The following is a 23,270-nucleotide window of genomic DNA, read 5'->3' on the forward strand; positions in this document are numbered from 1 at the left end:
ATATTTATATATTTTCTATACCACAGTTTCATTATTTAGTTAATTTTACTCCAAATAAAGCGAAAATCCATTCATATTCATAAATTTTAATTTGTTAATTTCTCAGAAAAATTAAAAGTGTACCTTTTCACCATGTTTTCCAATGAAAAACACAATAAAGTGACTGTTGTTTATCCATTTTGTTTAACATTTATGTCATATTTCTGGATAATATTGGTTAAATTAAATGCTAATCTTTATTCTAACCGGTACATGAAGTTGTTAAATGAAATAATTACCTATTTTGTAAACAAAAAGGGTTTTTCTAAAGTGTCTGCAAATGCTTCAATAGGAAACGCCAAAAATATAATTTTTTGGAGAGATTTTCTTATTGTTTTAGATGGGAAAGGAGAAAAGACCAGGAATAAAAACAAATCCTGCACTCAGGAGCAACTCAACAAAGTTTTGGAAGCCTTTCGTCGCGGTTTCACTTACACTGTTTGTCTCCAATTAGAAACTTTCTCTTGTCTCCATTTGGATTAATATGTTTCCAATAGAAGCATTTTACGCTTGCGTATTTTTCTTGTATTTAAGAAGTTTTCAAATTATATCTAAAGAAATTTCACTAAACAGTAACATTCTAGAAGAGTCAAGGAGCAAATTTATGTAATTCTCTTCAGAAAAAATATGAACTTAATGTGTTGAATATTCTGTCAAAGTTCTGGAAATGGTTTAGAATTAGGACATTTACCCTATTTTAATAAAAGTGCAATTGAAACATTCTGTCATCCTGAAATTCCACAAAACTACACAAAAATTCACTTTTTCAGCAAACTGTTACACACTGTTATTGTCATTGTTGACGACTGAAGTGTCAAGATTACCGAAATTCAAAATGGCAGAAAAATTAGCTCTAAATCGGCGGGTATATGAACTTGCATTTTAGGCTTCCGGTATAGTTTTGAATAGCTTTGGCTTGGCTTTGAATTGGCTTTGTTTCTTCAAAAGGTTATTACTGAACGGGGCCATCGTTGACATTGATAACGATTGAAAAGTATCAAGAATACCAAAATTCAAAATGGCAGAATAATCAGCGCTAAAGCTACGGATACGTCAACTAGCACTTCAGGCTTCCGGTAATATTCCGGTAATAGCAAATATTTAAAAATTAACAGAAATTTTAAGCAGTGCGATTTATTTACTCTTTTTCAAAAATTTCTATATTAGAAACGGTTTGCGGAATCTTTATGTTTTTTTCCATTTTGTTTTTCCGAATTTGTCTTTGGAATCTTTGTCTTCGGTAATTTTTGTTTTTTGGAAACTTTGTCTTTGGAAATCTTGTCTTTCATATATTTTAAACAAGTATATTTTATTAAATAAAATAATGATATTACAATGGTGTTTTTTTAAGTTTTTAGTCTCGTCCTTCAGGGCAAAGGGAAATTTTCTGTGTTTTTCGGGAAATTTTTAGTTTCGTCTTTGGGGCAAAGGGGAATTTTCTGCGTTTCGGGAAGTAATCAGTATTGCCCATCGAGACAAAGGGAAATTTTCTGTTTTTGGGAGGTTTTTAGTATCATCCTTTGGGGCAAAGGAAAATTCTCTGTGTTTTGGGAAGTTTTTAGTTTCATCCTTTGGGGCAAATGGAAATTTTCTGAGGAAAGGGAAATTTCTGGAAAATTATAAAATATACTTGTGCAAAACGCGTTACAGACAAAATTTACGAAAATTGTGCAAAATGTATGAAAGACAAGATTTCCAAAGACAAAGTTTCCAAAAAACAAATATTACCGGAGTCACAGATTCCAAAGACAAACTGGGAAAAGCAAAAGTGTAAAAAAACAAAATGAAAAAAAACGAAGATTCCCGATCCCATTAGAAACTGGTGTAGGGGGAACTAGGGCAGTAGTAAACAGGGGTAGTTGTAAACACTGTGATTTTTTCATTAATTTTAAGACTCCAGAGGATAAAACCCATAAGCATTCATAGATACCATGGGGATGTATGCACACAGATGAATTGGTCAATAAAATCCTAGTACTTTGAAAATAAAAAACATTTTTCTCGAAAATGTTAATATTTCGATTATTTTGGTCATTTGGATTTCCACCTAGAAATTGAGAACTGTGTAAAATAATCGAAATGTAGCAATACCAGTTCTTTCCCACAACCTTTAAGGTTATATTAATGTATTTACTAAAGATATTGAGATTCTCAATTTTTTAAAAGAATTAACAATTGGACAGAAAACAGCATTTGGGGTAGATGTAAACAGGCAATTTTCCTGTAATTGTAGATGTCGTGAGTGTAGAATAAATGGCAATTTTTTTTTGTTTTCATGCGAAATTTCTAATTAATTGACTACGAAAAAATTGGTGGCTCTGTGTTCAATAAAAAGTCACATGATGTCAAAATATAGGGAAAATCCATTGAAAAATGTCTTTGATTTGCATGCTTTTAGTTTTTTTTGCTATTTTAATTATTCTTTGTTAAAAGTGTAATGATTTTTTGAAAATATACAGTCTTTATATATCTCTGAAGTAATTAAAATATTTGAAAGTGGTGCAAAGTTATTTTGAAGGGTGGAAAAAAGGGTGTTTACATCCTCCCCAGAAAGTGTTTACTTCTACCCCAGGTATTTTGTGAAAAGAGAAAAATGCATAGTGACACAAATTTTATTTTTATGGAAAACTCAAAAGTTCTCCAGCATCCGCATTACCCTCGATGCATTGCCTATACCCAAGGGTAAAACATGAGATAAGAAAAATTTTCCAAAAAACCACTGTGTGCTTGGAAAATTGCCTCAAATACGCATCTATCGAAAATGGTTACATGTGCCCCAGTCTCCCCTACATCAGAGAAGATGTAGCTCACGGAAAACTTTGACTAACCCTTTCTATCTCGCACTCATATCTAAATTGTATTTCTTGTGATGCTTGCAAGAAAAGGAAGATGATTGCAAAAAAAAGACATCGACATATGCAAAGCTTTTGAGAGAGAAAGGAATGGAAATTTAGATTTCGTAAAATTTTTCTGATATAAAAAGTAAAAGTGGTCCCCTTCAAAATCTGGAAACCCTAAAATCTAAAAAGCTCAAAATCAAGAATGCCAAAATTTCCTAAAGCAACCTAAAAATGTCATAACTACTCCCACGACTTCGTCCACACTTGCTGGAGGCAAAGGGATATTTTCTGTTTTGGGAAATTATTCCACTTGTCTAATTTCATTTCTTTCAGGATTTTGACTTTTCAGGATTTTGGCTACCTTGGTTTTTTTTTTGGCCTTCAAGATTATGGCTCTTCAGGAATTCGATCAATTCGGAATTTTATCTCTTTGAGATTTTGGCTTTCGGGTTTTTGATCGAAACCGAAAAAATCATACCAAATACTGGAGTCATGAAGATCTTATTTAATTTTTGCTGACAATTTTGATAAGTTCTGTGTATATTTGTGGATGTCGTTAAGCCATTAAGCTCTAATTTATCCGCATAGATCTTCAAATGGTCATAAGTTTGGTTAAAAGTGAACAAATTTTACCATCGGGAATGATTTTATGAAAGTTTTAGTGCAATACTATGACTCTTCGGAACACTATAACTTCGTACTCCTACTGCTAGAGGTGCTAAAATCGAATTCTCGATTTTCAAAATTTTCCTAATTGAAAAATTCGAATTGAACCAATTAAATTCATGCATATCACTGATTTTAAATTCCTAGAACTATCCAAAAGATAGTTAAATAACCATATACTTTCCGGAAATATTTACTCAAAGAATGTGCATTGAAAGCAAAAGCCACTAAAGGCAATTTGGAGTAAAATCCTCTTCAATGTGAAACAACCATTGAAAATGCTGAATATACACATTTTCTCCTTATCCTCACAATTCTTCTTCTCAACATGAATATCTTCATTCACAGATATGTCTGGCGGCTATTTGTGCTTCGTCATATCAATCTTCTGCATTGGGGTTGTAACAGCAATCATTGGCGACGTGGCATCCCACTTTGGTTGCACCCTGGGCATTCGAGACTCCGTGACAGCCATCGTATTTGTCGCCCTTGGCACAAGTATACCAGGTGAGAATGCAGTATCCGAACATGGATGGTTTCACATATCACAATAATTTCTCTAACCCCAATCCCTTGCCTCATTTTATCTGACGCTAATTTTTTTGTACCATTCACCAGACACCTTTGCCAGCAAAGTGGCTGCCATTCAGGACAAGTATGCAGACGCCAGTGTCGGAAATGTTACCGGCAGCAATGCAGTGAATGTCTTCTTGGGCATCGGAGTGGCTTGGACAATAGCGGCTGTGTATCATGCCGCCAAAGGTCGACACTTTGAGGTTGAGCCAGGAAAGTAAGTGTATAACAAAAGAAAAAAAAAAGAATTAATCCCTTTCCAGCTTAAAGGGATAAATTGTGCCCCAATTCAAGAATGTGCAATTCCATCCAGAACTTTTTAGTTCAACTTCCTCTTTGGCTTCTTCCTTGCACTCTGGGGAAATTCATCTACTCAATTCAATGGTTCCGGATGAATTTTCTTTATAGTTGCAATTGCAATTTTCACTTGGGTGGACATTTAAAAGTGGGAGGGTTACATATTGCATTGGAAGAAAAATAAAATTGAACGTTTTGTGGAACAGCCAATCAATAACATAAAATCCACTGATATTTTCTCCCGTCTTCTAATTTAAAGAAAAAAAAAACTTTTTTTAAACTATATCTAAATTGAAAATATATCTATAATCTCTATAATCTAAAACTTTAATGCTCTGTTTCTTAATCTTTATATCAATGAGTAATGAAAAATCCTGTAATTTTTATTCTGGATTTGCTCTAGCGGTCGTAATCTAGACAAAAACCATTTTAGCTCTCCTTTGGTCCTTAGGGAATCATGCCTCCGGTTCTAGAACTAATTTCAACTCATTTCCATTTTCTGACAAAGGATTCCGGTTTCTCGGGTTTCGCAATGCAATTTTTGGGATTGTCGGGTTTCGTGATGCAATTTTTAGGGTTTTCCGGTTTTACGATGCAAAGAGTGGATTTCTCGGGTTTCGCGAAGCATTTCTCAAGGGTTTCTTAATATGAGTTACCCCTTGACTGTTTTAATTTTTCAATAGTCGTAACTAAAAGTCTTTACATGATTATAACTTTTTTATAAAACGTAAGAATTGTGAAGTAGAAATTGTAAAATTTAACTTTATGAACTTTTATTTATACTTAAAATATGATTATTACAATTTTAACATTTTATGAATCGGGTATTTACATGTCAGATAGAAATATAATCTCTTAACAAACATTTCAAATTTCGTCTAAGCGATATACTTCAGTTGAAATAATAATTGAAATTGACGAGAAGGCACGTTTCTCCGAAAAGGAAGAGTATTTTCTTCAGATTGAAGCCTTGTGGTCAACTTCTGATTCCTGAAACTGATTTGAGACGAATCTCTATCAAGATACGATAACTGTTTCAACAAATTTCAATTTTTTCATTAACAAGTAAACAGAAAACTATACAAGGAGAGTTGACTTCTCCCACGAAAGCAAAGTCTCCTATCCCAGGTATAAGGGTCCAACTTATTCAAATCAAGAAATTCAAAGGATGCATTGTTTATTAGAAAACTCTATATATAGTCGAGTTCGCTACACATTTGTTCCAAACTACGCTACCCAGCAATATGTTTATTGCAGGAAATACCTACGAAATAAATGAAGAAAGCTCAGTTGCTGATCCAATCGACAACGATATGTAGGACGCAAATAATTCCGGTTTAATTTCCGATTAATTGTTTACTACTGAGGACTAATTTGTTAAATCACCTTTGAAATGCACCAAAATGGATGTAAATATTTTTCACGCGGAAAATTTGATATGAACTTCATACGAACCGTTGACGCTGAAATTACTTTGCATACATTATGGCGTTTTAGTAACTTATTTCAAAGATATCTCCTGAGGGTATGCAATTTTCCTGTGCCATAGAAAGGAATTCGAGAGTTTTTCCGGTTCGGAGAATATCATTCAAACCGGAGCTCCCTGTATTTCTTCAAAAGAATTGTTAGAAATGTTCTGAGCGGTATACACAACGTCAGACTAACAGTTGTTAACGCAGTAGAAAGTATTAATTTCTATTATCGGGAGGGTAAGCAGGTCTTCTACTCACAGTGCACTTTGGGTATTCATTAATCTGAACGATAAGCGAATGTAAGAGACTGATTGGCGGAATGAATGGATCTTGGAGACTTATCGAGCCGATCGTTCGTTCTGAAGATTAATCGGTGCGATCCGTTGATGTTGGAGGAAGCATGATCGACATGATCAGCCAATCTTGGAGATTTATTGGTTCGATTAATAGACACTTGGATCTGCCGATCATAGAGACTGATCTGCACATAAGCGAATGTAACAGACGGCTAAGCACTATCAATCGATCTTGGAGACTTCAGCCCTAGCATTAAATCTTGCAGACTGATCGGTGCGATCAGCCAATGTTGAACTCTGATCAACGTGATCAGTTAACTTTGGAGAGTGTGTTATTAGTGCGATCAACTGGTCTTGAACACTTCTCTGAGAGGTCCTTGAAGATTGATCGGTGCGATCAGCACTCTTAGAAATATTTAGTCCCAACTACCTCATATACAGTTATGGAAACTATAAAATATAGTAAGCATAGGCCCATCCATATATTTAGATAGGGTAACTAAATGAAATAGTTGACCAATATTAGTTACAGTATCTTTTTCATTTAGTTATCATAACTAAATTAGATTAGTAACGGGTGCTATAACATATTAGTTTCAATAACTAAATAAATGGGGTTGATACCCATCTTATAGGCTGTAATAATTATATCATATTAGTTGTGGTTACTATATAGCTCGAGAAAGCTTCAACACATAAGTAAAAAACCACTCGTTAATATTGAAAAAATTGTCAGAACTTTATGAAAATATAGGCCCATTTATTTGCATTAGTTGTGAGAACTAAAAGGAATTAGTGATCAATATTAGTTAGGATATCAATTTCATTTAATTAACACAAGCAAATATAATTATATGAAATCATTATGAAATAATTGCCGCAACTTATTCACGTAAATATTGCCTTATGTTCTCACTGCTAATAAATTTATTGTGAGTAAAATGTTTTAAGATTATAAGAACTATTTTAAATAGATTTGATAATAATCACCCGATCAACTAATTTTCATTAGTAATGATGTCTAAATTTTTCTAAGAGTGAGCCGATGTTAGAGACTGATCGACGTGATTAGCTGGCTTTGAAGGCTTACTGGAAGGATTAACCGATCTAGGAGACTTATCGGTGCAATCAGCCGATTTTGGACATTTATCGGTTCGATCAGTCTATCTTGAAGATTAATCGGTACGATCGACCGATGTTAAAGACTGATCCACGTAATTAAGCGATCATGGAGGCTTCCTAGTACGATTAGCCGATCTTGAAGATTAATCGGTACGATCGACCGATGATAAAGACTGATCCACGTAATTAACCGATCATGGAGGCTTCCTAGTACGATTAGCCGATCTTGAAGATTAATCGGTACGATCGACCGATGTTAAAGACTGATCCACGTAATTAAGCGATCATGGAGGCTTCCTAGTACGATTAGCCGATCTTGAAGATTAATCGGTACGATCGACCGATGTTAAAGACTGATCCACGTAATTAACCGATCATGGAGGCTTTTTAGTACGATTAGCCGATCTTGAAGATTAATCGGTACGATCGACCGATGATAAAGACTGATCCACGTAATTAAGCGATCATGGAGGCTTCCTAGTACGATTAGCCGATCTTGAAGATTAATCGGTACGATCGACCGATGATAGAGACTGATCCACGTAATTAACCGATCATGGAGGCTTCCTAGTACGATTAGCCGATCTTGAAGATTAATCGGTACGATCGACCGATGATAAAGACTGATCCACGTAATTAACCGATCATGGAGGCTTCCTAGTACGATTAACCGATCTTGAAGATTAATCGGTACGATCGACCGATGTTAAAGACTGATCCACGTAATTAGTCGATCTTGAAGATTGATCGATTCAGTAAACCGATATTAGAGACCAAAACAATGCGATTATCCGATCTGTCATTCACAGCTCACTCGCTGACTATACTTGTTCACCCCCTACCTCTCTTGCTTACAAAAAATTAATGAATGTTCTTTAAAATCATTTCCAAGCCAAGTAAATTAAGCCTCCATAAATTCTCTAAAATGCTTTAAAATTTCGCTTTCTTTTTCTTCCAGCCTGGCCTTTTCGGTGACACTTTTCTGTACTGAAGCCCTGATTGCCATTTTTGTGCTCGTGATGCGTCGCAGCAAATCAATTGGTGGTGAACTGGGCGGACCCGTGACAGCCAAATATATCACGGCCACAATCTTCGTTGGACTTTGGCTGTTCTACCTGGTGATGAGCAGTTTAGAGGCCTATGGAGTCATAAAGGGCTTCTAAATTTAGTTACACAAAACAAAAAATCACCAATTAGAATTTTTTTTTAATTAAAATCCCAGATTAATTTTTCTTTTGTAAAATGCCACATCCCCAAATAATTAAAGATTTTCCATCGATTGCAACGAAATTTGCTAATTTCTTTTCTCACTTACCCATTTGAGAATGAACTGTTGTTCCAAAAATGAAATAGATAGATTGTTTACAAGAGCAATATGTAAAAAAAAAGAAATGAAATAAATCTAAATATTAGGTTAGCCTATAGGTAAATGAGAGGAAAACTAGAGGCAGGAAACATACTTAAGAAAAAAAAGGGAATACGAATGAATTGAAATAGTCAATTTTGTACGAAAATACAAATAGATGATGAATTAAGAAGTAGAAATTGCGACAGAGATTAAGATTCACTTCCTAGCTTTTTCTCTCTTTTCGTGGAATTTTTTTTTCTTTTTGGAAGCACTTTTACTGTACAGATAATTAATTTTTATTTCAACGATAGGAGTTTCTTTTTCTATTTATAAAATGTCCCCTACCAAATAAAAAAAAAACTACGAAATTTCTTATAGTGTTCTGATAGTGGTGGAGAAATTTATATGCAATGAAACAGTATATGGGAATATTTATAATGTAAGTAAATATCATTGTTGAATAGATGGAGAGAACCAAAGCAAAATAAATGGGAAACGTTTTGTACATTTCTTATTTTTTAGTAAAACATTATTACATAGAGATGGTTTTTTTGTACATAACATTTGTACATATTGCTACTACATGTAGGAAAGTGTTGTAGGAAAAAAAATTGATTATAACCATCTTATCTTTTTTTTCTTTTCAACTCAGTGGGAAGACGGTTATGTCTTCAAATTGAATTAACGGTTTGATCCAATTTGCAAAAGCCCGTGAAATGAATAAAATGAGTGTTTGGGAACGAGAAGAGATAAAGTAAATTGCACGATAGACGCAGGACTATTAATAATATTTCTGCGGGGTTTATTTGAGAAACAAGAAGGGGAAAATTATGTAAACAAGTTGTCGGGAGCAATTTTGATGCAAGAAAGCGAACATTCAACTCCTGCAACAAATTTATTTTTGGGGAAAAATTAGTCTGCGACTGAGGGAGTGTGTTCTATTGGTGTGCATTGAAATTCTTATCAGTGAACTTCACGCTGAATTTCATTCGCAAATTATTGAACCATCAATTGTTTTTTTTTATCACTGTTGTAGCAAAAGATTCAATGCAAAAAAATTACAATTCGTCGTCTACTCGTAAGAAATTTGTAACCCTCGGATATAATTTTTTATTTTCTAAAATTAAACCCGAAATTTTACTTCCTCCAACTACAATAATGTGTAATATAAAATTAAATTTTAGATAGTGTTTTTAATACAATGTATCGACCATGGATTAGCGGCGATTTACACAAGTTATAATTTTTTTTCACATGTTAGATTGTAACACCAATTATCTTGTATCACATTACATAATTGAGAGTATTATTGTTAAAATGCTGCCATCATCATTAGCAATATGATGAGTATTAGCGTTAATCACATCAATTCATCAACGTATCAACCCCATCTACAATTCTTTTGACCTTCTTTTTCATTCACCTTTTCACCATTCTGTTCGATATTAATTTCACTTTCTTGTAAAAATGGCTTTTGGCAGAGTGACTTATGGAAAAACCACCCCTGTTTAAAAGCTTCCGAATCAATTTAAATAGGCAAAAGAAATCACAGTTCTGAATTGAGGAATTAAGGTTTTCAATAAAAGAATTATTGATCGCGAAATTCGATACTGAGGGGGTCAATTCACCACATATGGCCACTTTGGCTCCGCTTTTGGCCATATACAGCGCTTCTAGAAAATCAACGCATAATGAAAATCTATTTTATTTTGAAATTTTGAGATTTTCTCACTGTTTTAGATGGTTAAAGATAGGGGGGTGACATTAGCTCTGAAAAATGCGACCGATTTTAGTGTAATTTTTCCTGTTTTCGTACACATTTCACGAAATATCTCCAAAACTACGTAGGTTGCCAATTTGGGGTTTTCGGTTGCCTCTTCGTTATTAAATTGGCTTTTATTTTGTATTAGTATTTTTTGCAAATTCATTTTAAAATGACAGGAAACAGCTAATAAAGTAAAAAGTTTTTTCGGCTCGCCAGAAACATATGTTAGGACTATGTGTTGTCATGCCCCTGGTTAAAGAGAAAAAGAAAACTACGAAGATATACAGGATTTTACATTCGAGAATACTTCTTCGTTGTTTTTTTTTCCTTTTGCCATCTGAAACTGTTAGAAAATTTCAGTGTTCCAAATTAAACATGATTCCAAATTACCCCATCTTCCCCTAGAGGAAAGTAGTCAGCCTTTGAATGTACCAACCTTTGAATATTTCAATTCTTCCCTAATATCCCAAAGCAAAAATTGTATTCTATTAATCTTAGTTACTGTGATAACTAAAGTTAATAAATACTCTGAAGAAAACAAGTTTGGAGTTGTTGTTCTTTAAATTTTAATAAAATAAAACTCGACTTTTTCAATATAGAGTAAGTGTGCCAAATTTCGGCCAGCTTGCAATTTCGACCACCTTTTTTGTTCCTCGAATTTCCATGAACTTTTAGATTTTACGTAATCTAGAGATTATACAATGCAAAAGAATAACAAAACCTGTAGCTTCGACAAACGAGATGACATGAAAAAGATATTGAAAGAATTCCCGAAGGGCAAGGAACTATGAGAATGAAGGTGGCCGAATTAAGGTACCAAAGCTATGTCTATATTTTTATTCATTTTAAAATGTATTAAGAATGATTTTAGAGTAAATAAAGATGGTAAACTCTTTACAAGGTTCCAAGCAACACTCTTTCAGAAGAAAGAATAAAAAAAATCAATTTGTATTTAAAATATTACAAATCAAACTTGAGACTTTGACGCTTGCCTATGCCGAAATTTGGCACACTTAACATATTTTTCATTACACTTTTAGTAAAATCCTATTAGCGAATTTTAACAAAGATTGACTAATATAATTTTGTTTGCTTCTAACTATTTTTTTGTTATTTAAATTTCAAATTGTCAAGTGGTTAAAAATGTATTTTATTTTTAATTTTGTATTTAAATATTCTACTTTTTCAAGGCAAAAAGAAACAAATGAGCAACAAAAAATAAATTTTGAACAGAAAAAATTATAATACGGTTGCAAAAATTAAATTTAGTTTAAATAATTAATATTGGCTGGTAAAAATATAATTTTTTAATAAAACGGTTTTATTTTGCATAGGGTAAGATGGGGTAATTTGGAATGATGACTATTTTGGAATTTTGAGATTTTCTCGCTGTTTCATATGGTCAAAAAGAAAAAGACAACCTCGAAGAAGTACAAGACTTTACATTCAAGAGTACTTCTTTGTTTTTTTTCCTTTTACTGTCTAAAACTGTTAGGAAGCTCAAAGTTCCCAATTAAACGTGATTCATCCGGGCAAAATCAAGCCATATTAACGAGAAAATTCATATAGAGGAGACTGGGGCAAACCTTGTCAAAACGAATATTTAATTCTCTCACGAGCTCTGAGAAAACTTAAACGTTTTATAATGTGCATATTCTTATCGGAAATTTACTGCTCTACAACATTGCAGAGGACTATTTTCGTCTATCTCGAAAGAAATGTGATTTTCGAATCATTTTCTAATGGCTCCGGCACACCTTTTAGATCAGGAAAATTTCATGAAGTCGAAATTGGAAACCCTTTCTTAATATACCTAGTCTTGTAGAGTTTTCAAAATTCTTTTAATATGCTTACAGCGCTCTTGGTTCCGTCTCTGTGACTACTAAAAGTAAAGTGACACATTCTGAATGAGCTTAAGAGCTTCTATAAATAATTTCAATACAAAATTCTCATTTAAGTCTTTTAAAGGTGAAATGAAAGACTTTTGTGAAAGGCTTGCTTCTATAAGACACCTGTTTAATTGCTTGGATATTGTAAAGTAATTGAACGAGCATAATCATACATTTCTAAACCTGAGAACGAAAAAAATCTTCATTTGAAATATTCAACGAAAATGAGACTAATACCGGTTTCAGATCCTGAAAGCCACAAAAATCTAAATAACAAACATTTTTGTTGTTTTCTCGAAATCTAATGGATAATTTGCCCTTAATATCCAATCCGGAGCAACAATTTCCTCAAAAGTCTTGCCCAATAAGAAATTAGAGGATTTAAGCCATACGGCTAAGCCTTAGGTCTGAAGCCCGTATAAAGAAAGTATTTATTCAACAGGGAAGTAGGGTAGCTTTGAAATTTAGCTTTCCCTTCTTATTTTTAAGTGGATTTTGGATATCAAGATGTACTTTAAGCTTACTAATGGCTTGTAGAGAAAGACCAGTTTCATTTAAACGGGAAAAATGCCCACACTGAGAAAAAAGAGGGTGCGATTAACTTTTTTCCCCCGTAACTTTAACACTTTTTAGGTGTAAAAATATATCAACAATTTTTAATGTTAATTTTACACCTTTTTAAGGGTAAAATTAACATGAAAAGGGTAACTTTAACCCCCAATACACCTAAAAAGGGTAATATTTACACTTATTTAGGATCAATACTGCAGGATAAAAATAACATTTCCAGAATGTTATTTTAATTTTTTCGGATTTCTCTCAGTGCAATTTCAAAGCTGCCCCAATTCAAATTTGCCCCACTTCAATATTCGATTTCATTCACAAATGATTTTCACCGCTTTTAAACAATCTTATTCACCTCATTGGAAACTTAAGAACGGATTTCTTATGCGCTGGACATACTTACGACTTAATCTGAGAGACGGCTTAGCGTAGTTATGACCAAAATAATGATTGGATTACATTTCCATTAGTTTCTGCCTAATCCCTCTTTTGGAATAAGTCGACAAACGGCTGTTAGTGGGAAACTGATGGAAATTTAGTTAAGGGAAACTGGGGCACCACCAAACACGGGGTACCATCAAACACTGCGATTTTTTATCAAATATTCGACTTCTAAGGACAAGACCTATAGGAATTTATAGGCACTATAGGGACGCTTGTCTACTGAAGAAATGTTTGAGATAGTCCAAGTAGTTAAGAAATAAAAATTAGTGTTTGGTGCTACCCCTTGTTTGGTGGTGCCCCAGTTTCCCCTAAATCATTAATTTAATTATAATTACGTTAAGCCGTCTCTGGACTTAAATCTTAAAAGTGTCTAGGACATTATAATCAGAACTGTGTAAAGGATGTGAAGTAATTGCCTATCTCGGGAAGTGAAGCTTATTTGACAAAGCCGTTTATCTAGTCAAGAAATATCCTTAAGGTAATTTTTTTTTTTGGAAAATAGAATCGTTATTGTGTAAGTATCGAATGGTGGTTAGAAAAGCCTACAACAGACATTTGAAATTCCACCAAAAAAAAAGAGAAGAATCGTAAGAAAACGTTGGTAAAATATTGCAGAAGAGGAAGAAATAACTCGTAGGTTAAATTTATGTGATACATAAAATGAACAAAAAGAAAAGTACTATATAATATCGAATCAAAGTCCAACTTTAAATGTAAAGAGATGAAAATTATTAATTGTTGAATTTGTAAATTTATGTAATATTCGTATAGAAGATATCTTTCGCGTGTTACAACAAGATCCTTCCTCAAAATTTTCTCTATATCCATCTCATTGTGTTTTCATCGAACTCTACAAATTGAGGGATTTTTTTTCATTAGCCAAGTGAATCCAAGTCACAAAACACATTTTCCTCCTAATCTTCAGGAAATAAGAAAAAAATAAATATAATTGCAATGTTAGGAAAGAGGAGAGAAACGTAAAAAAATGAACCACCTAAAGTAATTTTTAGTAACCTCTAAAATCATTTAAAAAAAACTCTTTCTGATAGTAAATCTTCATAATTATTGTTAAGAATGAAAGTCTTCCGTTCCATTTTTTCTGAGCTATTTAATAATTGACTTTTTCTGGTGTTTTTAGTTTAGTATTCTACACACGTTCTTTGACTTTCATATCCTTCCTATCCAATTCTGACTCTAAAACGTGACATATTTGCAAGAAATACTACTCAAAATAGGTAAAAAAAAATTCTATTCTATGTATACTACAGACCTCTCTAACAAATTCCCACATAATTATTATTATCAAAGAGAAAAAGAACTCTAACAAAAAAAAGTCCAAATAAATTTCTTTCCTAAATAGAGGATGCGCAAGAAAAACATAAAGAAAAATTGTACTAAATAAAAGAGACAAGATAATAATATTGTGAATGTTTACAATGTTTCCGTTACTTAATGTTTCTTATAGTGAATAAAGAGTATATTTAAAAATTGAAAAAAAAATACTATGAAAGACATTCTACTAATCACTTCTAATGTATTTGTAATATTAAAAAATAACAAAAGAAATATGAAAAATCAGCTTCTAAGGCTATTCACCCTCAATATGTTGACCTATATATTTTTCAAAATGATCCTTCTGCTCTTTCTGCATCAAATGTAGTGTTAATAGTACAAAAAAAACAAAGAAATTAAACATTTTTCATCTTCTTCATTGTATTACATGAAAATCCTATTTTTGTTCTGTTATGGTCATCTTGTGACACAAAAAAAAAACATTAATAAAAGCTTCCAGAATTTTCTTCTATTTAAAAAAAAACTACATAAAATTAGGCTAGAAAAACAAGTGAAAAAGTTAGACATAAAAAAAAGATTTAATTTCCTAAGAGAAATCAATAAGAAATAGCTTGAAATAATTTATTTATATTTAAGTATGAAATAATTATATTTTGTATAAGAAAAGCAAACAAGATATTTTGAAAGAAAGTTGATGAAAATGAGATGAAACCTTTTTTCTAGAACAACATTTCAAAAAAAAATGAAAAATAAAAGTTAAAAGAAAATATTAATGCCTAGTGCAGGAAATTATGGCATTAATCGTAAAATGAGCCTTAAATATGTAGGAAAAGGTCATAAAAAACTTAGTCATATAAACGGAAAATCCTATAATGAAGTTACAATTAAAAGAAGTAATTGTAGAAAAAATATCATTGCATTGAATAATTTAATTTATATTTTTGAAAATCCGAAAAATATTTATCCAAAAAATCTTCAATGTCCCTTTTTAATTTAATCTTCTATCATCTCGAAAGACGTTCTCCTATCAAACTAAATATTAATAATGAACTTTGATGTCAGCTTTTCAGATTTATTATTCTAACTTTTAAGAACATATTTCCAAAATGGTCCAAGACCTTAAAAAAAAAACCAACCAATTTTCTTCAAAATAAAAATACTTTTAAACAAACTCAAGAACAACTTCACCTTTTTACAAAATAAAACAAAAAAAAAACCTAAGAAGAGACCGTAAAACACACCAGAGATAAAAAAAAAGTTGACTGATTTTTAAGAGAAACAAATATTTTACTAATTTGTGAAAAGAATTAAATAAAAAAAAAAGATGCGTCATATGATGAGATGAAAAACTTTGAAGTAAAACAACACGCGCAAATTTTGTTAAAGAATAAGCGTTAATTATTAGATGAAAATAGAAAAAAAAGATTAACAACAAAAAAATATCAATGACAATTTTCAACGGAACCAATTATGTATATTTAATTTTCTTTACATTTTCTATCGAATCTTCGAAGAAATTTAATATTATAAATCGAGAAAAAAAATTGAAGGGAATAGAAATTTGAATTTAATCATTACTGGCGACCAATTTAAAAGATATTAATAGTGGTTTTAATAAACAAAAGAAATAAATGATTTTATATACAGTAAAATATGAACATCAATAGAGAAAGAAGTTTGTTTTTTGACAATTCAAATTTGTTATAAACTGCCACAAAATCAATCATATTTTTTTTTAATTTAATATATTTTGTATTAGGAATAAATTCAACGATGTGCAAGACATTCAAAGTAAAATTTGGGCAACAAATCTGCGAAATTTACTAAAAATTTCAGATAGTGAGACTCAAGAAGCAAAAAACACTGAAAAAAATAAAATATAACAGGATCCAATAATATCTATGACGAAAAACTCGTTAATATTAATATAATTACTTTATAATGAATTGTTATTATAAATGTAATTGAGTAAAAATAGCTGTGTATCGATGAATTTAACGTGGAAGCTAAAAAAAAAGAATAGGAATTTATACAAATAAACAATCCAACAGCATAAATGTTTATTTGATAAAAAAAACAAAGAATTTATTTCAATTTCTGTTAATTTGAATATATTTTTAAATTTGTAATAATTTAATAATGATCAAAGTCTATAACTTTTATCTGTTCAATCAGAAAATCAGTGGTGAGCTGAAAGTAATCTAAGGATTACTCTAAAAAGTATGAAAATTATGATGGAAATGAAAATATTAATATCCTAATATTAAACAGAAATCTTGATTGTTGATGTTTTCCCATAAAAGAAATAAATAAAATAATTAAATACCAAAAAAAACTATCTTTTTTCTCCACGTCTGCAAATTTCTGTGCTTCTCGATATTTTTAAAAAGCTTCCAATAATGATCGAGATGACCCACACTGAGTGAGAGAAATCCGAAAAAGTCAAAATAACATTCCGGAAATGTTAATTTTACTCTGCATTATTGATCCGAAATCGGTGTAAATATTACCCTTTTTAGGTGTATTATGGGTTAAAGTTACCCTTTTTTCATGTTGATTTTACCTTTGAAAGGTGTAAAATTAACATTAAAAAATGTTAACACCCGAAAAGTGTTAAAGTTATAACGAAAAAAGTTAATCGTAGCCTCTTTTTTTCTCAGTGCAGGGATATAACAATGTATCTCAACTTTTCGGAATAGTCGAATTTTTACCTTTTCAATATGTAAGTCTTCATCGTACAATATTTCATGGACGTAGCAGAACTAAACTTAATAAATAAATTTAAAAAAAAGATATTCAGTAAATTGTTGGATGAAAACCGTACATAGAGTTGTTATTCAGAATTCCAATATCTTTAAAATGAATCCACTAAATCGCAATTGGTTTAAAATTGATCAACATATGGCAATTATATTTTTTCCCTCTTACTCTTGAGGTAGGTCTGAAGCCTATCAGCTTCTTATGGCCAAGATCCTATTACAAACAAAATATTTATCGGATTGAAAATGAATAAATATCACTTCCGATTGACGACCTTAAGGCAAGTCAATGTGGGAGTTTGGCCTATTTTGTGCTCTTCAATTTAGTTATCGAAGAACACAAAATTTATTTATTAAGAATTAAGAAAAACTTATTAAGAATTATTAAGAATTTATTTATTCAATTTACGATGAATGAGGAGGTATTGAAAGAGGAATTGGTGAAAGTGCTCCTAAAACTTGGCTGATAACACTATGCAACAAATTGACAACTTTTTTTGGCATACAGATCTCACATGGTACGTTTGATAGAGTCGAGTCCCCTGATAAAGAATCTGTTCTTGGTTTTTCTCCTATACGTCACAATTTTCTTTAATTTTTTTTGTTTTTGCTGTTTTATCTCATGTTATCAATTATTCCTCCGGTTCTAGTGTACAGAACTTAATAAATGGTCATTCATTGGAAAGGTAAGTAGTTGTGCTTCAACTTGAAAATTATGTGATATTTTTTTTAAAAAATCCTTGGGGGCGGAAAAACATAATCAAACTAAAATTTCTCAAAAGTGACCTAAGAAAACAACTTTTGAAAAATCGTAAAAACTAAACTAAACTAAATATTAATGTACTCTCTTCAGCACACAACAGACTCCACTTAGGACTACATTTTTGCCATAGAAGACATCCTGCTCATCGAAAGCTCTAAAGCCCAGCTATAACATACTAAAATTTGAGCCCGATCGATGCCATAGGGGCTGAAATATTGAGAAAACAAAAAAGGGGGGTATTCAAAATGGCGAAAGGAGGGGTGATGGGTGGGGGGTCAATGCACCAAGTTGCAATTTTCACCCGATATATAACCTTTGCCGAAAACCGCAAGTCGATATCTCTTTTAGTTTAGGAGCTATTAAGCTCCAAAGAGCGGCCGGCCGGGAACGTAACTTAGCCCCCCATATATTCGTGATCAGGAAGTGCTGAAACACATTTTGGCAAAGTTTGGGGCCGATCGGACGACATGAAATTTTGTTAGGATTATAGTAGGTGAGATTGTTAAGAATCTCACCTAATATATTGCGGAGTCATATTTATCCAGAAACTTAGGAAAAATTTAGTCATTACGAAGCTTGGGATCGAACGAAGCATAGGCATTCTTCCCTTCCATTAAAGTTGCGATCTCTCAACCCGAAGATGCTACTCCTCGACTCTTAGCTCTTCGCGAACAGCTACGTTCCTCATTCGATTTCGACAAGTAATTTTCTTAACCACCCTGAGGTACCTCTTCTTGGTAGATTGTACTCGCGATCTTACTTTTTCGTCAGTACCGAAATCTCATGACCATAAGTGAGAAGGGTGAGAATAATACCACTAATTTCGACTAATTTTAGTCATCTGAAATATTTTAGATATACCATTTTAACTTCTACAATTACTTTTGATAACGTTTATGAAATAACAACAATAAAACTTATATAACTTTTTTTTTTGTATTAATTACTCTTCGTTCCAAAAGAATATTAGTCTAAACATATCAAAAAAAAACGTGAATCAAGAAGAGTTTACTAAAAATTGTACTCCAACTGCCCGCTTGAAGGTTAATATACATCTGTCTGTCGGTAACAATGTATACTATATTGAATAATAGGAATTGATAAAACAACTTACGGGTATTATCAATTATATCAGAAAATCCGGTAATTCATACTTAAGTTTAGAACGTGTTGATTTATACAATAAAATGAATTAGATATTTTTTTCAATGGTCTCCTTATCTATTTACACTCCCGTATCATTATTAGCAATGTAAATGGTTTAAAAAATCACTTATGAGAACTGTCTTAAGTGCTTCAATATCAATAAATTGCATATATAAAGCTTGGTGAACAGTTTGGCTTGCCAGTTCTTGCCAGATTCTCCAGAGGATTACTCAATTCTAACAATTAAGTGAATATCAGTAAAAAAAAAAGTTATAAAGAACTCAAAATGAAAGTGTGGCTCCTTTTGGTTGTGATTCAGATCATTCAAATCTCTCAAATCCATGGAAAGTCCTTGAACATTCCAGACAAATTGAAGTTAGTTTTTCATAATTCATTTTAAAGAAAGCTTTTTTCATATAAATTTTACTTATTTTTTTTAGTGAAACAAGTGATATCCTTGAATTGAAGCCAATGATTGACGCTCTTTTGCATTCACCAATTTTTTATGCGAAAGATACTGAAGATTCTCTTAAAGTTGATAGTGGTAAGTAAAATATATTAGCGTCAAATCCATGTTCTAACCAAACTCAAATGTCTACAATCAACTGTGAATAAAAATTCTGTAGATTTTGGAGAGAATATTAACTAATAAGGGAAGTCCCTCAGACTTCCCATATACTCTGACTTCGAACATTTCATATTTTTCCTATAGGAAAAATATTCTATTCCTATTCCTTTAATAAATCTGACATAAATTTTGTCAAAAAATGTGTGATTATAGACTAACTGTTAAAATATATTGTCACTAAGTCAAAGAAATATGGGAAAAATATGAAGTATTCGAAGCCAGATTATGTGCGAAGCCTGAAAGATCTCCCTTATTGATTATTCTCAACTATAACATTTCTAAATATTATTAGTAGGAATATTCGCGAATATTTTTAAACTCCGCTAATATTCTTTCAGAACAATTCGTATTCAGAGACTTTAATACTCAAAATTTAATATTTTTAGATAACTCCCAAAGAGATGATCCTACATCATCTACTGAAGCGAGCACTACCGCGGCTTACACACCAACGGAATCCACAACAGATAGTTCTACTCAATCTGGAACAGATAGTTCAACCCAAACTGGAACAGATAGTTCTACTCAATCTGCAACAGAAAGTTCAACGCAAACTGGAACAGATAGTTCTACTCAATCTGGAACAGATAGTTCAACCCAAACTGTAACAGATAGTTCTACTCAATCTGCAACAGAAAGTTCAACGCAAACTGGAACAGATAGTTCTACTCAATCTGGAACAGATAGTTCAACCCAAACTGTAACAGATAGTTCTACTCAATCTGGAACAGATAGTTCTACTCAATCTGGAACAGACAGTTCTACTCAATCTGGAACAGATAGTTCAACCCAAACTGGAACAGATAGTTCAACCCAAACTGGAACAGATAGTTCTACTCAATCTGGAACAGATAGTTCAACCCAAACTGGAACAGATAGTTCTACTCAATCTGCAACAGAAAGTTCAACGCAAACTGGAACAGATAGTTCTACTCAATCTGGAACAGATAGTTCAACCCAAACTGTAACAGATAGTTCTACTCAATCTGCAACAGAAAGTTCAACGCAAACTGGAACAGATAGTTCTACTCAATCTGGAACAGATAGTTCAACCCAAACTGTAACAGATAGTTCTACTCAATCTGGAACAGATAGTTCTACTCAATCTGGAACAGACAGTTCTACTCAATCTGGAACAGATAGTTCAACCCAAACTGGAACAGATAGTTCAACCCAAACTGGAACAGATAGTTCTACTCAATCTGGAACAGATAGTTCAACCCAAACTGCATCACAAACTCCAACGCAAACTGCAACACAAACTGCAACACAAACTTCAACACAAACTCCAACGCAAACTCCAACACAAACTCCAACGCAAACTCCAACACAAACTGCAACACAAACTGCAACAGTAACTGGAACGCAAGAAACAACACCTCAGTCTACCAACCCAACTCCGAATCCTAATAGTGCATCTATGTTATCAGTAAACTTTGTACTTCTTCTAGTTTCTATGTACATCTTTGCGCATTAAAAACAAATTTTGTAACAAAAAAAGCATTAGAATAATATAAATAAATATAAATGAATATACTTAAATTTTTGGTTTTAAATGAATTTCTTCCGTTAAGATCATTGCAATCCTTAAAAATCGCGACGACTCCACACTTTACCATCCCAATCTTTCTTAATAGCCCCGAAATGAATAAACCAAATTTAATTTTTATCATTTTGACCTCAAGACTTTCGACAAAAAAAAACTTGATTTTCTGAGATTTCAAACCTAAAACATAACTCTCGTCATCTTTGATCGATATTGATCACGATAACGATAAAATTAAAAAGCCGATTTTTTAATCTTGTGTCATCGTATATTAGGTGAGATTCTTAATAATCTCACCTACTATAGGAGAATGTAGGCATGGTCCGCACAGAGTGAACCTTCAAACGATACGAATTTTCTCCTTGTTTGCAAAGAGCTGACTTACCATTTATCATCTCGTCTCATGAGCTTAATAATTATCTATCTTATGGCTAAGAACTGATGAACTAATTTTTTGTAAACAAAGAGAAAATTTGCGTTGTTTGAAGGTTCACTTTGTGCGAACCATGCCAACATTCCCCTAATCCTAACAAAATTTCATGTCCTCCGATCGGACCCAAACTTTGTCAGAATATGTTTGGCCACTTCCTGATCAACCATTCCCGTCCGTCCGTCCATATAGCACTTTTCTGTCAGTCCACCCAAATCCTAGATATTTTGGATTAAATACAAAATTTGTATAATTTCACGAAATTGATTCAAAATAACTGAATGGCGTCCTCCAACTTCAGCTCTAAATCGAATTTGCCTACATTCCGAGTTGGCTCACATTAAGAATCTCACCTACATAAGCCGGTTAGGATTATCTGTCCCTTTCGTATATTTCTAAAATCCTAATTTTATTTTTTAATCTTTAAGTACGTTGTTGATCACCCTAAAACCTGCTCATTGACTGATCGAATTCTATCTTTGATTTTCCTTAAAACTGTATTTGCTTTCATCCACTTTCGGTCAATCATTGTAGTCGGGAACAACATTTGAACAGAAGTCTACCTACGGCTGCTGCTATCATGCAAAACCTTAATCTCAAGCAAGAGGATATTTGGGCTTGAAACGTCTTCTCCTTTGTTACTGCTACTTACGATTCCGGATTGTTAGTTCCTTCTGCAAGTAGAATGAGTTTAATAGGAAAAGGTAAGTGTTCAGAATATGAGATTCACGTTGATGAGGAAGAAGTCTATATCAAAACGTAGTAAAAGTAATAAAGGAAAATCAAATATTGCAAGTAAGGATCCTAGATACTTTGTCTAAAATTTATATTCTGTCCGGACATCGAATGCAACCCAAGATATATAAAAAGTGTTCCGGATGTAGAGGTAAGATAAGATAAGATAAGATTGTGCCAGGGGTCAGTTTTCCATTTCGGATATTCCGATGCATCCAGGCCACCAATTGGGCCCCTTATGCTTACCCACTCCTATTCTATCTTATCCCCCGATACTGGTAGCCGCTCTATATCACAGCTCTGTGGGCAATCAGTGCCGCTACTATATCACAGCATCCCTTCTCGGTGTGTGTTTGGGATCAGTGACAGCGAATATTTGTATCGACTGAAGTACCACTTTCATGTCGAAACTCGTTTTCGTACCAGCATCTATTGTTTAGGCGGTTGACTTTTTTTTGCCAATATGCACCATTGACATTACTATTCATTCACTCACTGGACGAATTCAAAGCCGATATGGCATGAGAAATCTTTTTCTGCTGCTGTTCAGCTTTTAACCCGAGACCTCGCAGTCATAGAGCTACTACTTTATCCACCGACCCACCGGAGGCTCTTCGGATGTAGAGGTAACTATCATCAGGAAAGCCCGTTTCAA

General features: G+C 32.7%; 2 protein-coding genes across 4 annotated transcripts in view; both read left to right on the top strand.

Annotated features, from left to right (window-relative positions):
* Positions 1-16,943, top strand: part of LOC129798183 (sodium/calcium exchanger 1) — a 326,830-nt gene extending 309,887 nt beyond the window's left edge. For all 3 annotated transcript variants that reach the window (XM_055841206.1, XM_055841207.1, XM_055841205.1), the window contains 3 exons: positions 3,894-4,052; positions 4,164-4,335; positions 8,264-16,943. In XM_055841206.1, the coding sequence (XP_055697181.1) occupies positions 3,894-4,052; positions 4,164-4,335; positions 8,264-8,468 (536 nt within the window). In that variant the 3' untranslated portion in view covers positions 8,469-16,943. The remainder of the gene's footprint in view (positions 1-3,893; positions 4,053-4,163; positions 4,336-8,263) is intronic.
* Positions 16,944-19,455: 2,512 nt separating this feature from the next.
* On the top strand, positions 19,456-21,446 carry LOC129798225 (clumping factor A-like). Its single transcript, XM_055841256.1, has 3 exons — positions 19,456-19,651; positions 19,717-19,820; positions 20,291-21,446. The coding sequence occupies exons 1-3, from the start codon at positions 19,563-19,565 to the stop codon at positions 21,379-21,381; spliced, it is 1,284 nt and encodes a 427-aa protein (XP_055697231.1). The 5' UTR covers positions 19,456-19,562; the 3' UTR covers positions 21,382-21,446.
* Positions 21,447-23,270: the final 1,824 nt, after the last annotated feature.

This window comes from Phlebotomus papatasi, chromosome 1 (genome assembly GCF_024763615.1).
Source record: "Phlebotomus papatasi isolate M1 chromosome 1, Ppap_2.1, whole genome shotgun sequence".
NCBI lineage: Eukaryota > Metazoa > Arthropoda > Insecta > Diptera > Psychodidae > Phlebotomus > Phlebotomus papatasi.